This window comes from Bufo bufo, chromosome 2 (genome assembly GCF_905171765.1).
Source record: "Bufo bufo chromosome 2, aBufBuf1.1, whole genome shotgun sequence".
Taxonomy (NCBI): Eukaryota; Metazoa; Chordata; class Amphibia; order Anura; family Bufonidae; genus Bufo; species Bufo bufo.
This window is the reverse complement of record NC_053390.1, coordinates 765,394,181-765,410,383: the sequence shown is the minus strand read 5'-3', so window position 1 is coordinate 765,410,383 and position 16,203 is coordinate 765,394,181. Positions and strand designations below refer to the sequence as shown.

At 47.7% G+C, this 16,203-nt stretch overlaps 1 protein-coding gene across 1 annotated transcript in view; it reads left to right on the top strand.

The window, feature by feature from the left end:
* Positions 1-16,203, top strand: part of NCAPG (non-SMC condensin I complex subunit G) — a 45,657-nt gene that overhangs the window by 14,838 nt on the left and 14,616 nt on the right. Inside the window, exons 4-10 of the mRNA XM_040419042.1 lie at positions 1,149-1,294; positions 1,394-1,478; positions 1,562-1,754; positions 5,360-5,509; positions 5,649-5,789; positions 13,175-13,298; positions 14,478-14,567. Of these exons, the coding sequence (XP_040274976.1) occupies positions 1,149-1,294; positions 1,394-1,478; positions 1,562-1,754; positions 5,360-5,509; positions 5,649-5,789; positions 13,175-13,298; positions 14,478-14,567 (929 nt within the window). The remainder of the gene's footprint in view (positions 1-1,148; positions 1,295-1,393; positions 1,479-1,561; positions 1,755-5,359; positions 5,510-5,648; positions 5,790-13,174; positions 13,299-14,477; positions 14,568-16,203) is intronic.

Genomic DNA, 16,203 nt, shown 5'->3' with positions numbered 1-16,203 from the left:
GAAATATTCACCCTTCCGGCGTTTTCTGCCCCCCTGGCTCCAGCCGGGTCACCACCTTCGGTGTGCAGCCCCTTGGGGAGAGCTTCTACACCGGTGTGGTAAGGACATGGTGACCCGAAAGCTGGCGGGATGCAGAGGCTTTAGAAACCTCTGGTCCCCCTTGTCTTCTGGAGATTGGGGAGCAGCAGCGGTCTTGAGGGACCCCCTGGACTTCCCTCTCCTGGGTGGGGATGCAGGTAGTTAAGGCTGCCTGCAACCCACTAGAGGAAAGGAAAAAAAGAAAAAAATTAAAAAGAGAACAGCAGACCTGCAAACAAAGCAGGGAGGTCTGCCTCCTACGGACACTAAGCTAAAACTGTTTTAGCTTAGTCCCTATAGGAAAGGTATAGCTGGAGGGAGGAGCTCACTTTTGTTCTTGGTGTCGCCTCCTAATGGCAGCAGCTATACCCATAGTCAAGCCTGTGTCCCCCAATGATACGTATGAGAAAGTGTTTTAATTAGATGAACTACAGCTGCGTGTCTATGTAAACATGGTTCCTATCTGCAGGATCAATATCAAAAAGCTGAAATACCCTCATTAAAGTCCATGTTCACTGCACAGTTCTGAAGGGGAGTCGCTGGACCCTCCTACACACAAATCTACAAAATGAGCCTTTTAGAAAGGATACGATCAGAAAATAAGACCAGTGTTTCACTCCAAGTTAGTCTATTTTATAAAATATTCACAGGATATGGCATAAATGTCTGATACATGCAGGTCCTTCCTCTGGGACCCACGCCTACGTGGAGAAAAGGGCCCAGTTGTCCTGGCGGGTGCGGGTTGTCCATAGAAGCAAAGGGGGGCAAACGCACATGTGACCAGCTGGCCATTCATTTGCCTGGATACGGTGGCTGCCTCGCTATTTGGGTTTTGAGACCTCCATTCGTCATATAGGTGTAGGTCCTGCATTTATCAGACACTTATGGCAAATCCTTTGGGTATGCCATAATGTCCAAGGTGGGAGTACCCCTTTAATCTTGGACTGGGCTTTGGCTTTGTCTGCTCAGTAACGTGGATACAGACTGTGCCAGTTCTGCGAGCGTAATGGTCGTACGCTTTGTCCATGTTCATACTGATATTAGGTCCTTAACGTTACTTTTTTTTATAGTTTATATGCATTTGTTGGAAAACGATCTGAACGCAGAAGTGCGGAGAGCCGTGTTGTCTTGTATTGCTCCATCTGCCAGGACTTTGCCAAAAATAGTTGGGAGAATCAAGGATGTGAAGGAGCTTGTGAGGAAGCTTGCGTACCAGGTACTGGAGTTGTTCGAGTGTTTGGTGTGTAGGAACTATCCCCACTGTACAATAAGAATTTTACAAATAACACGTGTATTCCTGATCTCCCTTACATAGGTTTTAGCAGAAAAGGTCCATATAAGAGCGCTGAAAATTGCACAAAGGGTTAACCTCCTGCAGCTGGGGCTGAACGACCGATCAGGTAGGTGTTCTGAACGTTGTAGAGCGAACGTAGTTAGTTTTCTGTGTATGAATGTGTGCACATTACAGACTTGTGTTTTACAGAGGCTGTAAAAGAAATCATGCAGAAGAATCTCCTGCAGTCCTGGCTGAAGTACACCGAGGGGAATGTCTTAGAGCTGCTGCACCGTCTGGATGTGGAAAACTCTCCGGAAGTTGCTGTTTCTGCCCTCAATGTAATGTTCGCCCTATCCTCTGTCAGTGAGCTTGTGGAGAAGTGTAATAACATTGATGAAAGGTAAAAGATGGTTGTATTTTTCATAATTGCATGGTTAAAGCGCACATTTTTCAGATAACTTTTCGAAATAAGCTGCCATGTGTTTATGCGAAAGTGATAGCACTATATCTGACCATCATATGATTTGAATCATTTTCTAGCTGTTTTCCCCTTCTGCATGCTATAATAAAAATACTCAGTTGTACCTGAGCTGGTAGTAGGGACTAGCTGGTGGTGCCCATAGAGTATACATAGAAACAGGATATTCTGGTCCCTAATTACTGAGCAGTATAGATGTGAATAAAGCACTTGGGGTAAGGTATAACGTCTAATATTAGCTGCTGAAGCATACCTGCTTCTCTCTGCCCACTATGCTGCTCGCTGGTCCTTCCCTTTCTATAGACTTCTATGAGATAATATAATCTGATCCTAACAGTCCGTCTTGCTCTCTCAAGATGGATTCATAATGGAATTCAGAGTGAATGATTAGGAGGGGGAAGGGGCTTATAACTGGAGATCAAGACATTTTTCTCTTCTAAGATATATTACAACAAAGTTTCTTATAGTTGCCTGTAGGGTTGTTTCGATACCAAAATTTTGATTCGGTTTCGATGCCATAAAAAAGTATTGCGATACTCGATGCCACGCGAAAAAAATTAAGCCAAAAAAATTAAGCCAAAAAAAGCCGCGTGCGTTCTGCATTTTATGGAACGTCCAGCCTATAATCTAACTGTCCTATCCTATTTTTGGGGGCGACAGGGCGACTTAAAAAAATGGCGAATCATTTTTATTTATTTTTTTCTGTTACAGCGTTCACCACATAGGAGTTTTTTTAAAATATTTTAATAGTTTGGACTTTTTGGACGTGGCAATATATAATATGTTTATTGTTTTATATGTAAAATTGGGAAAGGGGGTGATTTTATACTTAATATTTAGGTGTTTTTTTTTAAAACTGTTTATTTATTAACTTTTTTGCCTCTTGGGGCTAGAACCTGAGATCTTTTAATCCTTTGTCCTATTCAACCCAATAGAGCTCTATTAGGGTGAATAGGACTTCACACTCTCCCTGCTGCCCTGTGCATAGTACACACGGCAGCAGGGAGCTTACTATGGCAGCCAGGGCTTCAGTAGCGTCCTGGCTGCCATGGTAACCGATCGGAGCCCTAGGATTACACTGCTGGGGCTCCGATCAGAAGCTGCCACTGCCGCAATGAGGAGGAGGGGGGACCCTGTGGCCACTGCCACCAATGATTACAATACTGGGGGGGGCGCACTGCGCCACCAATGCTTTTAATATTGGGGAGGGGGGGTGCACTACGCCACCAGTGATAATTAACATTTAATACAGAAGTCTGGGTGCGGGCAGCAGAATCACATAGCCGTCACCCAGCCTCTATAAAAGGAAGCTGCGATCAGTGGCAGTTAACCCCCGGCGGTTAACTGCCACTGATCGCAGCTTCCTTTTATAGAGGCTGGGTGACTGCTATGTGATTCTGCTGCCCGCACCCAGCCTTCTGTATTAAATGTTAATTATCACTGGTGGTGCAGTGCGCCCTCCTTCGCCCCTCTCTCTCTCTCTCCTCATTGCTGGCAGCGGCGGCACAGGGGGAGGGAGAGTGACTCCTTCTCCCCTGTGCTGCTGAGGAGAACACGGAGCGTGCTGACAGCAGCGCTCTCCATGCTCTGTGATACTAGACTGTGCAGTAGCGTATTCTAGTATCGAAAAATGTCAAATCGAGGTCGATACCGGACAAAAGTATTGAAAATTCGATACCCGAAACAACCCGCGTTGCCTGTACTATTGGGTTATGCAAACTGGTGTGAAATGAAATATTTTAACTTATGACCTATTCAGAGTCCCATATGTTGGACCTATCTGATCGGTGGGGGTCCGACACCTGGGACCCCAACCGTTCAGCTTTTTGAGAATGCATTGACGCTTGCAGTACTGCCGCTGCCTTCTCTCAGCTTACCAGGCCCAGTGCAGTATATTGTATAGCGGCTGTGCTTGATACCGCAGCTGCTGCAAATGCCTTATCAAACAGCTGATCGGCGGGGGTCCTATATCTCAGAAAACTCCTTCAATTTAAGGTTTAAAGGGGTTCTGCACTTTCATTTAACTTATGATCTATCCTCTGGGTAGATCATCAGCTTCTGATCGGCGGGGGTCTGACACCCGGGACCCCCGCCGATCAGCTGTTTGAGAAGGCAGCGGCGCTCCAGCAGCGCCGCGGCCTTCTCACTGTTTACCGCCGACCCACTGACGTCACAACTAGCGTGGGCAGGGCTAAGCTCTGTTCACTTGAATGGAGCTTAACCCTGCCCCCGCTAGTTGATACTAGTCGTGACGTCAGTGGGCTGGCAGTAAACTGTGGTGCAGTTCCCTTTACAGCAAGTGGCTGGGCGTCATTGCGAATGGGACACGGTAGTACATGACCATTTCATTCTTGTATGTTCTGCAGGAACTACCTCCATTCAAATGCAGATATTCTGCAACAAAGCTGCTGTCTAGACGTGCACTAATGGAGAGTGATCGTACATGGCCAGTTCTCCCTTGTAATTGAAGGCCCAGGCACCACTGGGACACCCACCGATCATGAGAAAGGAGATTCCGTGGTCCAGAAAGAAGAGTGGCAGGTTGAGCATGTGCACTATCGCTCCAGTTTGTTTTCTAGGAGATATCGGGGTACCTCCAATAGTCCCATAAAGATGAATAGAGCAGTAGTGCACATGCTTGACCTGACGCTCCATTCATCCTGGCATTGGAGGTCCACCACCAAGAAGATGCTTACAACAGTGGATGGAGCTAAAAGTAGAAGGCTCCATCCACTGTGTAGAGGTCATGGCGTCGTACTGCACCTTTATTGCTATTCCCTTAAGGCCTCATGCACATGGCCGTTGTTTTTCACTGCTTGGATGCGGACCCATTCACTTCAATGGGGCCGCAAAAGAAGCGGACAGCACTCTGTGTGCTGTCCACATCCATTGCTCCGTTATGTGGTCCACAAAAAAAATATAACCTGTCCTATTCTTGTCCGCGTTTTGCAGACAAGAATAGGCAGTTATATTAATGGCTGTCCGTGCTGTGCCGCAAATTGCGGAGCGCACACGGACGCCATCCGCGTTTTCCAGATCCGCAATTTGCAGACTGCAAAACACACAACGGTCATGTGCATGAGGCCTAGTGGGAGCTGAGCTGCAGTACACCAGCATGCACAATGACGGAGCCTTCTGCTTCTGGCTTCGTCCATTGTTGCGTGTCTGATTTCAACTGCTGCTGCAACCAGCTGATCAGTAGGGGTGTCGGGGCCCGGCCAATCTGATATCTGTGATAAATCCAGAAAATAGGTCATCAATATCAAAAAATTGGATCGCCTCAAGTCAAGCCTGCTTCAACAATGAGGGAAATGACCATATTGTTTAATGGGGTTTTATCAGGTTATATACCGATTTGTCATGGAAGCCAAGTCATTAGACTGAAGTGCCAGAAAATAATGGGTCAGCTGGTTAGTGTGCTTATTACTATATGAAGGTGTTTTTTTTTTGTTTTTTTTTCTGCATCTTCACAGGTCTGTACATTTGCAAATCTGTGCTGGGTTTTAAGATTTGTTTTTCTTCCCTAGGAAACTGATCCCCTTGGACAGTTTGGGTCCAGAAAATGTGTTGTATTGGAAGGCACTCTGTGAATACTTGAAGTCAAAGGGCGATGAGGGGGAGTCTGCGTTAGAAAAGATTTTACCAGAGCCCGCTGTCTATATAGAGTATTTGCTCAGGTAAAGTACTGAATTGTGTATGTGACCCTGATCCACATTGTTCTTCTATTTCTGTACTATTAGTACTTGATATTATATAAAGGTCTTTGTTTTACTGTGTTCTGATGTTGATTATTCCAGTCTGTCTGTTTTACTGTAGTTATCTTCGTACGCTCCCTGTTCTCACCGAGGAAGAGAAGGCAGACATGGCGAAAATTGAAGATCTGATGACTAAAACATTCATAGGCCAGCAACTGATTCATATAATAGGCTGCCTGGACACCAGTGAGGAGGGAGGAAGGTAGGTCCCAGCAGTTCATTGGGTGTTCATCATGCTGAATACATTGGGTGTTCATCATGCGGGTCCAATACGTGTTCCGCATCTGCTGAGATGAGGCACATTATTCACAGGTTCTGCCAATTCTATAAAGTCTTGCTGAAAATAACTTGCAAGAAGTGTAGCTTCATATACAATCTGCACATATTATTTTTGAAATATAATAATTATTATAGAAAGCTATTGTAGTTCAGGAGCGTGAACAGTTACTGTCGTTCTAAATACATGGCATCACAGACAGTACGCAATCCATGACGCACATATCTGTGCCCTGGGAGACTGCGCTGTCTCCAGTGGGGCAGCCGGCTGTGTAGAATCACATTGTACATCCCTACGTCGTTGTGTACAGGAATCTATTGCATAGGTAAGAGCAGCACACTCATGCACTATAATCTATAATCTGTTTCTATATGATTGGAGACCCTTCAAAATATGCAGATTTCCAATATATTGGCTAAATAAAATGGCTATTAATCAAAACTAGTTCATGGGGAAATTGAAGGATGCCTGTAGTAACTACTACTTTTTAGCGGTGCGGAGGCACGGACAGAAACCCCATGGAAGCACTCCGTAGTGGTTCCGTGCCTCCGTTCGGCATCGGACCTTCCAGATTGCGGACCCATTTAAGTGAATGCGCGGGGTGCACACGGCCGTTGCCTGTATATCGTGGACCCGCTGTTTGCCGGCCGCAATACGGACATGGCCGTGTACATAAGGCCTATGTAAGTGTTTTAGACCCTATTTGTTCACCTCATCAGACAAGGCGCTGCTGACAAGCAGGAGTGGGATGTAATGTGTTGGTAATAGGCGTCGCTTAAGATGTGACGATGGGTGTCCAAATTTCTCAGTTAAAGGGGTTGTCTCACTTCAGCAAATGGCATTTCTCGTGCATGGCATTGGGGGACACAGCACCATGGGTATATGTCCAACTACCACTAGGAGGCACTAGACACAAAAAGTGTTGGCTCCTCCCCATTGGGCTATACCCTCTCCACAGGCACAAGGCTATTCAGTTTTTGTCTAGTGTCCGTAGGAGGCAGACCTGTCCTGCTTTTTTTGCAGGACCTGCTGTTTTATTTTTTATTTTATTTTTTATTCTTTTTTTCTCTCTTCTGCAGGTCTCGGTGATCTCCACCGTTATACCTGCTGCAGGCTGGGGCTCCATCGTGTTCCACTTTAGTTGCCCCCCCTGCGGGTGCGTACTTCTGTACCATCGCCGGTCACCCAGTCCCCACAGACTGCATCCGCAGTGGCTTCCCGGCATTCCCACGGTTCCCGTGTTGAGTCTGCCGAAGGGGTGACCCTGCGGCGCCCGAAGACTTCAGATGGTGAGTATAGTGAGTACCCCTGTCCCTGTGTCCCTGCCCCAGGGTTAGGTTCCCTCCTGTGGCCGGGGGGTGGGATCCACCTTAGCTGGGGGTCCTGGGAAGCTTCAATCTTCCTCCACCTTTCTCTTCCCCCTTGGTTGGTTTTTTTCTCTCCTCCCTGGCCACACAGTCTTCTCCTGGGCCTTCCCCACTACTTTAGTCCCCGGCTTTTGCAGGGACTAGGCCTCATCTTCCATGGCCCGTTCCCGGCTCCCAGGTGCTCTGTTTGCCCTGTTCCGCCCACCCCCAGGCGCCGCCCCCCCCCCCCCCCCCCCCCCCCCCCTAACCTCCTCACCTAGTTTTGTGGGTCCGGAGGCCCCTCGGTCGGCCGCGATTCGCCCCGCCCCCCTCGCTCCATTCCCGGCCGCCTATCTCCTCCACCCTTTAGGCTGGGTTCACACTTGAGCGTTTTACGGCGCGTTCAAACGCGCTGTAAAACGCTCCACACATGAAAACCAATGCTTCCCTATGGCCCTGGTTCTCACTTGAGCGTTTTACAGCGCGTTTGTGGCCATAGGACACTGCAGTCAATCACACAAACGCGCGTTTGCTATTGCAAAAAACGCGCGACTTAAACGCGCATATCAAATACGCTCAGGTCTGAACCCAGCCTTACTGGTCTAACGTGGGTTATCTATCCAGTGGATAGATCCCCAGTTTAAAAGAACTGCAGAACCTCTTTAAGTCATTGTCGGGGCCAGGCGGGTCGGCGACGGGGACTGCTATGTTTTTGTCTCTCAATTGCTTCATTTCTCCTGCAGCCTCTATAGCTGCTGCAGCACCTCTTTGGGGGACATGGCATCCGGGTCCAGATATGACAGCCTCTGCTGGCTGCTCTATGAGGGTCTCCTCGGATCGCCACGTGTTTTTACGTGCGTCCGCTGTCTACGAAGGCTGCCATGCGGTCGGCCTGTCCCTGCTTGTGTGTAGTACCTCTTCCCAGACCCCATTGTGTCCCCTGACCAAATCCTTTTGTGTAGGTCCCTTCTGAATGGTCTCCCTCTTTGTCAAGCCATGGGAACCTTGTCCGACTCTCCCAATCCCTGGCGGAGTCGCTGGACCGCTACCTATCCAATTGCGGCCACCTATGCCCTCCCAGGGTCCTCCCTGCAGATGAGGCATGCTTAAATACCGGCTCCGGCAAGGGGTAGCTCACAGTACAACCTCGGGTGGTCTCAACAGGATTCCACCCCTCCTCGGCATCCTCGGGTCCTCCCCAGGACAGGCCTGAGGCTGGTGACTAATCCTTTCCTGTCACCCCATCCGTTGCCTCTGGGGACACCTCTGCACCGATTCCCTCGGAACAGAGCATCAGGCGGTCTTCCTCCATACAGAAGCCCCCTGGGAGGTCAAGACTAACGTGCACGGAGGAACCTCTCCTACCCAGGGTTGGTATCCCCTCTAGTGGATTTTCGGATGGCGCTCCCCTGACTGCACAGGTATCCAACCGCACAGGTAAGGCAGCCGTCCCCGTGTTTAACATAATGAGTCACCTACTTGGTGTCTCTGGTACGTACGCCTTCTCCTTAACAGGGGGGTACCTGCAATAGGTAGAGTACCTACACCTACTCCAGATGCTGAAGCCATTACTCCTGGCTGGCTCTATGGTGTTCCATGCGGCACTATTTCTCCCTTCCGGGCGAGATACACAGGCCACCTTCAATTGCCGTGGCAATTGCACCTGTCTGTTCCCAGCCACTTTGCTCCTTTCATAGGTAGAGTACCTACACCATCTCCTGATGCTGTAGCCGATACCTCTGGCTGACGCTATGGTGTTCCATGCGGCACTATTTCTCCCTTCCGGGCGGGATGTACAGGCCGCCTTCAATTGCCGTAGCAATTGCTCCTGTCTGTTCCCAGACTTTTTTGCTCCCTTTTATAGGTAGAGTACCTACACCATCTCCGATGCTGTAGCCAATACCCCTGGCGGGCTCTATTGTGTTCCATGCGGCAACATTTCTCCCTACGGGCGAGATATAGAGGCCACTTTCAATTGCCGTAGAATTGCCTCTGTCGGGTTCTAGTCGGCACCAAGCTGCCACCTTGATCCCTTCATAGGTAGAGTACCTGCACCATCTCCTGATGCTGTAGCTGTTGCTCCTGTGTGGCTTTATGGTGTACCATGTGGCATTTTCTCTCCCTTACCGAACGAGATATTGAGGCCTCCTCCAATTGCCGTGGTCATTGCACCTACCTCATCATAGTGTGCACCAAACAGGCAACTTACTCCATTCATAGGTAGTCCCTGCACCGTCTCCGATGCTGCAGCCGTTACACCTGTCTGGCTCTATGGTGTACTATGCGGCCCTGTTTCCCTTTTTTTCAGGCGAAATAGAGGGCCTCCTTCAGTTGCCATTTCACCTACCTGATTGTAGTGTGCACCTGTCTTGTTCTTTGTGGTACCGTGCGGCCCTATTTTCCCCTTCCCGGGCGGAATATAGGTACCATTGCTAACGCGGTAGCTGTTGCACCTCTCTGGTTCTAGGGTGCACCATGTGGCCACATTGCTACGATCTTAAAGGTAGTACCTCTACCATCTCCAGATGCTGTACCCATTACACCTTTCTGGTCGTATCTCTGCACTCGCAGCCATATTTCTACTTTACAGGTTGAGTACCTGTACCCTCCAAATGCTGTTGCATTCCCAGATTCTGTGGCTATGTTTCCACTCTCGTTAGACATGCAGCCACTTTCCCTATATTTTAGGCGTGTGGTTGTATTACTCAAAGTGCTGGGCCCTATGGTGCAATCTGTGGCCCATACAGTTTCTGTATTACTGGGTGCTTTCTGCCCCCAGGTTCTAATCTGTGCTGCGGATGTTGGTTTCACCCTTTTGGTTCTTCCATACATCTCCACTCCGTTACTGTCGTGCTCAATGGTCTCCTTGTACTTCTCAGGGCACTGTCTACAACAGGCCATCCTGGTTCTGCATGTGCATGGTTACCATATCTGGCAGGGGTGGGCCAGCCCAACCCCCACCTTGTCGGTCTAGTGCTACTTATTGTAGCTCCAGTATATGGCTGATCTGTTCTGATCCGGCGGGTGGTCCACATACAACCACGCTCCCTACACCATGGCCAGGTGGTCGTTGGCCTTTGTGCTAGGGTTGCTCTTGCCATCTCTATAGGGTACTACGGTATGCTGCGCTTCGCGTTACCCCATGTTATAGAGGAGTACTCGCGTGGTTTCCTATTACAGAGTGGCCCATTCCTGGTGGAGTACAGGGATCTCCACTGGATCTTCTACCTTGTTGGGGCACGTAGCTGGTGAGCATCGGCCGCTGCAGCAGTTTTCGGTCATCGCTGGATGTCCTCCGCCACATGGAATCCTTCTGGGGTCATCGGCATTTTTCGTCGCTGGACGTCCTCCCTGACGGGTCAGGGACAGGACCACTGAGCGCCACACACCTGCCTGGCAGGTATTATTTTTTTTTTAGCTGATTGCTCTGGCATCGGACAGGGTCCCGTAGTTCCTTCTGGGTCCAGGTGTTCTCGGTATTCCCTTATATTCTCTGCTTAGTTGTACTACATGTCAGAGGGGCAGTCCCCTTGGACCTTGCCGTCGTTTGCACCTGTCAGGTACTTTCTCCCCCCTGGGAGTTTTCTGTACGCCGGTCGCAGCTGGTTTCTACTTTTCTGTGTAGTCTCACCCAGCTTTTTCATGGCGACTTCTGCATTCCTTATGCATATGGATGTCTGTCAATTTAGTGGTACATCCCGAGCTGCTGTACTTGCCCTCTCTGGGACAATGTATACAGTTTGCTAGTCACTGTTCTTGGAATGGCTAGTTGTCCATGGCCAATGTCCCTTCCCCTATGGTAGTTTCATTTCTCCTTTCCTGGATATTCTGGCTTGCGTTGTCTTCTGGTGGTTTAGCTCCTGGTTCCTTGTGAGCCCATTCCGGGTACTCCTTCTGGAGTCCCTGTCCCCGTTCATTTGACCACTCAGGTTCTGCATGACAATCGTTTTTTTGGGGGGGTCGGGGCCTGGGTTGATTGTTCCCTTTTTGGGTTCCAATAGCCTTGTGGTCTTCTTGGGATTCGTGTCTCTTTTCCCATCCTCCCACGTCAAGTACCTGGTATTGAGTGGTTTAGCGCTACGGTTTGCAATTCCGCCGTATGGTCTCCTTCGGGAGGGACCTCCTCCTGTTGTAGAACCTTTCCTCCTTAGGCTGTTGGAGTACTCTCCTTCTACTTCCATGTCTTTCAGTCCAGTGTGTCCTGCTGAGATTTCCTGGGCCTGTATCTGGTTCCTTTTTTCCCTGATGCTTCACATGCCCAGAGTTTCCTCTGGTCTTACGCTTCACAGTGATATCTTGTTTTCAGAGGCTCGTGCCTCGTCTCCTGTTTTTGGGACGCAGGTCTTACTCTTTTTTCCTGGCTTTTACCTACAACCCCCTCCTTCTCCAAGGGTTGGCGGTTTCCTCTAGCAGCCTTGGGTTTTCGCCCCTTTAAATAGGGCGCTTAACTTCATCACCTGCCTTGCGGTGAGGGGAGACCTGCTCCCTTCACATGTGAGCCTTGCTATTGCTTCACTCACTCGTTTGGCTTCCAGTACTTCCTTGTTTCCTTCTCCCCTGGCCTGTCAGGGGTTGGCCACAGGTTTTTTCGCTCTTTGGGTCTGAGACAATTTAGAGCGTTAGGTAGTCCCAACACGCGGTGCTGTCCTAATTTTTTCTCCAGCCCTTGGCTGAGCTCGGTGTTCCCTTTTGCCGCCGCCTTGCATTTGGGATTTTCTTCCAGGCATTTTTCCTGGGGTGCTGACAGTCTTCACTGATTCTTCCTTGAGGTTTCTTCCTTGTTATGGAACCTCTTGCCCATTCCATGTCTTTCTCCTGTTGGGTCACATGGTTCTCCCGCACCTGTATGCCCAACCGGTGGCATGGCTGTTCTTTTCCCACCCTCGGGGACTGCTTTTGGACGTCCCATGGTGCTGTGTCCCCCAATGCCATGGACGAGAAAATTGGATTTTTTGTACTCACCGTAAAATCCTTTTCTCGTAGTAGGCATTGGGGGACACAGATCCCACCCTATGTTTTTACTTCCTATTTTCCGGGCTGGTCTCTTGATCTTTCCCGGTACGGGAGTTGTTGGTTCCTTGTTTTTTTTTTTTTTTCTACTGCTTTTGGTACAAACTGAATAGCCTTGTGCCTGTGGAGAGGGTATAGCCCAACGGGGAGGAGCCAACACTTTTTGTGTCTAGTGCCTCCTAGTGGTAGTTGGACATATACCCATGGTGCTGTGTCCCCCAATGCCTACTACGAGAAAAGGATTTTACGGTAAGTACAAAAAATCCAATTTTATCATGTAGGGAAAGTTAATACAAGGCACTTACTAATGTATTGTGATTGTCCATATTGCCTGCTTAGCTGGATTTATCAATTTTTCCATCACATTATACGCTGCTTGTATCCAGAGGTTACAGCCACCCTGCAATCCAGCATTGGTGGCCATACTTGCACACAGTAAGAAAAAGTGCCAGCCTCTCTGGTGTACGAGACCTTAGAGCGCTCATAGGCCGGCACTTTTTCGATGCTGGATTACACAGTGGTCATAAAGCCTGGATACGGGCAGTGTATAATGTGATAGAAAAATGGATGAAGCCAGCAAAGGAGGGAATATGGACAATCACAATACATTAGTAAGTGCCTTGTATTAAATCCCTATAATGACCCCCAGAATGCCCGGGCCCCTCCTCTAAAGCATACTTACCTGCTCCCCGACACCCGTCTTTTCTTAGTTTACGCTGCCTAAACGTTCAGCAGCATTGGTAAATCTGGACTTGTCTAGTGTGTTGCCTCCACGCGTCTAGCAGTGGTCACATGAACCTGAAGGCCACCAGACCTCAGAAGAGGCTCATAGGTGATGAGCAATGATGATCTCCATTGCACTATGCAGCATCTTTCTCGACCATGACAAGTGCAGGATTCATGGAAAGGTGAATGTTGGAACATATATTCACTGAATGACTTCTCTCTCCATAGGAAACGTCTTCTTGCCGTCTTACAGGAGATACTCATCATGCCTAATGTTCCGACATCCTTCATATCTTCTCTGGTGGAAATCTTACTTAATATTCTGAACGACGATGACCGCAGAATTCTAACCGTATGTAGCATATTGCTTATAGCGGTCTGTTCTTTTTGAGTATAAATCCGCCATGATTTGTATGTTTTCTGTATCTGTATCTGTTAACTTTTTCATTACTGGGAGTATTTTTACATCCCTTTCCTGGCCAACAAGTTTTGATCTGTAACCAGTGGTTTTAGCCCAAATATTTCAGTTTCTGCATATTGGCATGTCTTTGTTCCCAAAGTGGTGAAAATAACCTCTTTGTGTGACGCACAATATTTCACTTATATTCCAGTGTCCACAGGAGTTACCCCTTATTCAGGGCCCATGCGTAGATCTGTTTTATGGCTGCCATAGACCGAGGCACATGGGGTTATCTCCATTACTTGTGCTGCTGTATTTCAGATAACAGGTACTATCCTCTATACCAGTGGTGGCGAACCTATGGCACTGGTTCCAGAGGCAGCACTCAGAGCCCTCTATGTGGGCACTCGCACCCTGGAGAAAGTCTATGGGGTACCAATATGCCTCAGACCTTTCCTGGCATTCATCAGCACAGGGCGCGGTATGGATGGCACAGGCAGCGCATTGAATGTAGGCAGGCTATTCTAGCTAAATGATGACGTACGTGGAAGAGGCACTATATTAGACTTTGAGCAGTCGGTCTCTAAAAGGTTCATAATCTCTGCTCTGGAAGCATTGATTCTAGGTCCTGATGTGATGCCTCATGGAGAGCCCATGTAGTGGCACATGGAGTGCCTACGACTCGTGATCAGACCCTTAGGCCCTCGGTCCTGCGTGCCATGAGCTCTTGGAGATGACATGAGTAGTGTTCCTTTCCAGAGTTTTTTGTTTTTATGATGATTATTATAACTTGAATTGAGTATTTTTCTTCCTCCTTGTTGCTTTCTGTCTCATGACAAAATTGCTAGATTTAGAATTGTACATTATACAGTATTTCCCTTTTACCTGTCTAAAATTATCTACATTATAGAGGTTTCCTTTATTTTTCTGGGTCAATGCAGCAAGAAAATGGTAAATTTTATGCATCATTGCTGAAATTCCAAGCTGAGGAGTCAGGACCCGATGCATGAGTAGATTTCTGAATGCGATTGATTTATTGTTCACCAATCTAATCTTGAATGGTGAGATTGGGTCACTACACCGTTATTTATATTTTATTACACTAACACTTTTTTTTTTAATGATTAACAGGTAGCAGAAATAATTTCTGAGCTCCGAGAGCCAATTGTCACAGTGGATAACCCAGTAGACGTTGCCGAATCTAGAAAACTCCAGTTAAAGGCAAGTTGGGTTTTCAGTTATTAGAAGAGAAGAGAGAAGATTTTGGGTGCAGTCTCCAGAATTTTTGTTTTGTTGTTGAAACATAATCAGAAGTGTTGATTGGTTTGGGTCGGGTTTGGGTCGGGGTGGTGAGACCCCCACCGTACACTTGAATGAAGTAATTGAATCGGCCATAGAAAGTCTTTAGCTCATGTACTGCTAATCATCCCCCTCAAACAAGAGCCACCTTTGTTAGGATCTCGCTTTCCGGCATCACACCGATGATAACCAGACATTTTGCTGACTTGTCAGATGTAATTAACCCTGTAATATATGTTAAACGGAATGTGTAATCAGAAAACTATCTATTGTTTAAATCACATTTTTATGTTAAATATAATTTTTTTTTGGTGTTTGCAACATGGAAAATTTAAACAAAACAAAAAATATATATATTTTTTAAAAAATCTGTCTATATCTAGGCCTGCAATATTCACACTGGCCACTAGGAACAATAGTAGGTCATAATTTCCTGTTGTGTACAGGTAACTTTTCAGTAGCTATTATCATTATCACCACAGGCAGAATTACAATGACAAGTAACACCTATCTATAGATAAAACATGGTCCACCATTCACAATAGGTGGTATCACATCTTATCTCCTGCACAGGTCACAGATCATGCCTAGAAAACTCTCCCTTAGATATCAATAGGGTCAGCTCCTGTTTGTGTCTGTGGCCAATGCGGCTGCTCTCAAGACAAAGTCTTAAAGGGAGTCTGTAACCTACTTTGGTACCTGCATTGTGTCTTTCACCTGTCCACAAACGAAAAAACAACAACTTTTTAACGATATGCAAATTAGGGCCTGAAAGTGCCTAGGCAAGCGTTATGGCCGCAACTGCCCAGACCCCTCTTAGAAGTGCCCAGATAACCGCCCTCCCCTCTTTATTCATCCTCCTTCTCTGGTTTAGATCTCATGCGAGCGCCGGGCCCGCGCATGTGCACTGTTAACATCAGTGCCGCGGCCCATAGTGGACAGAGCACTGTGTATGCACGTGACCGGCGCTCAAATGAGATCTAAACCAGAGGAGGGCGGTTATCTGGGCACTTCTGAGAGGGGTCTGGGCAGTTGCGGCCATAACACTGCCCCTGGGCACTTGCAGGACCTAATTTGCATATAGTTATAAAGTGTTTTCTTTCCATTTGTGGACATGTGAAAGACACAACACAGGTATTATTTTTATGTTGTGTTAAATTGTGATATGAGAGGTCTAAAATGCTGAAAATAGGTTACAGACTCTTTAACATATTTTAGGCCTAGTGGCCAGTGTGAAAATTGCAGGATTATATACATCGTTCTAAACTAATCAGTTTCATCTACGGCAGAACAACGGGTGGGCCTGGGTGCAAGGTGTGTATCCCCTGCCGATCAGATAGTGATTGCCTGTTCTAAGCATAGGCTATCATTTTGTAAATGGGTGGATAGCCCCTTTAACCATTCCTGACTCGTACCGTTTTTGTGTTTTGAGCTGAGGATCTACAGTACTTTAAATAGGATTTCTGGGCTATAAGGCTTCATTCACACGTCCGTAATAATGGGTCCGGAACGGGTGCGGACCCATTCATTTTCTATAGGCCAGGAATGGAAGCTGACA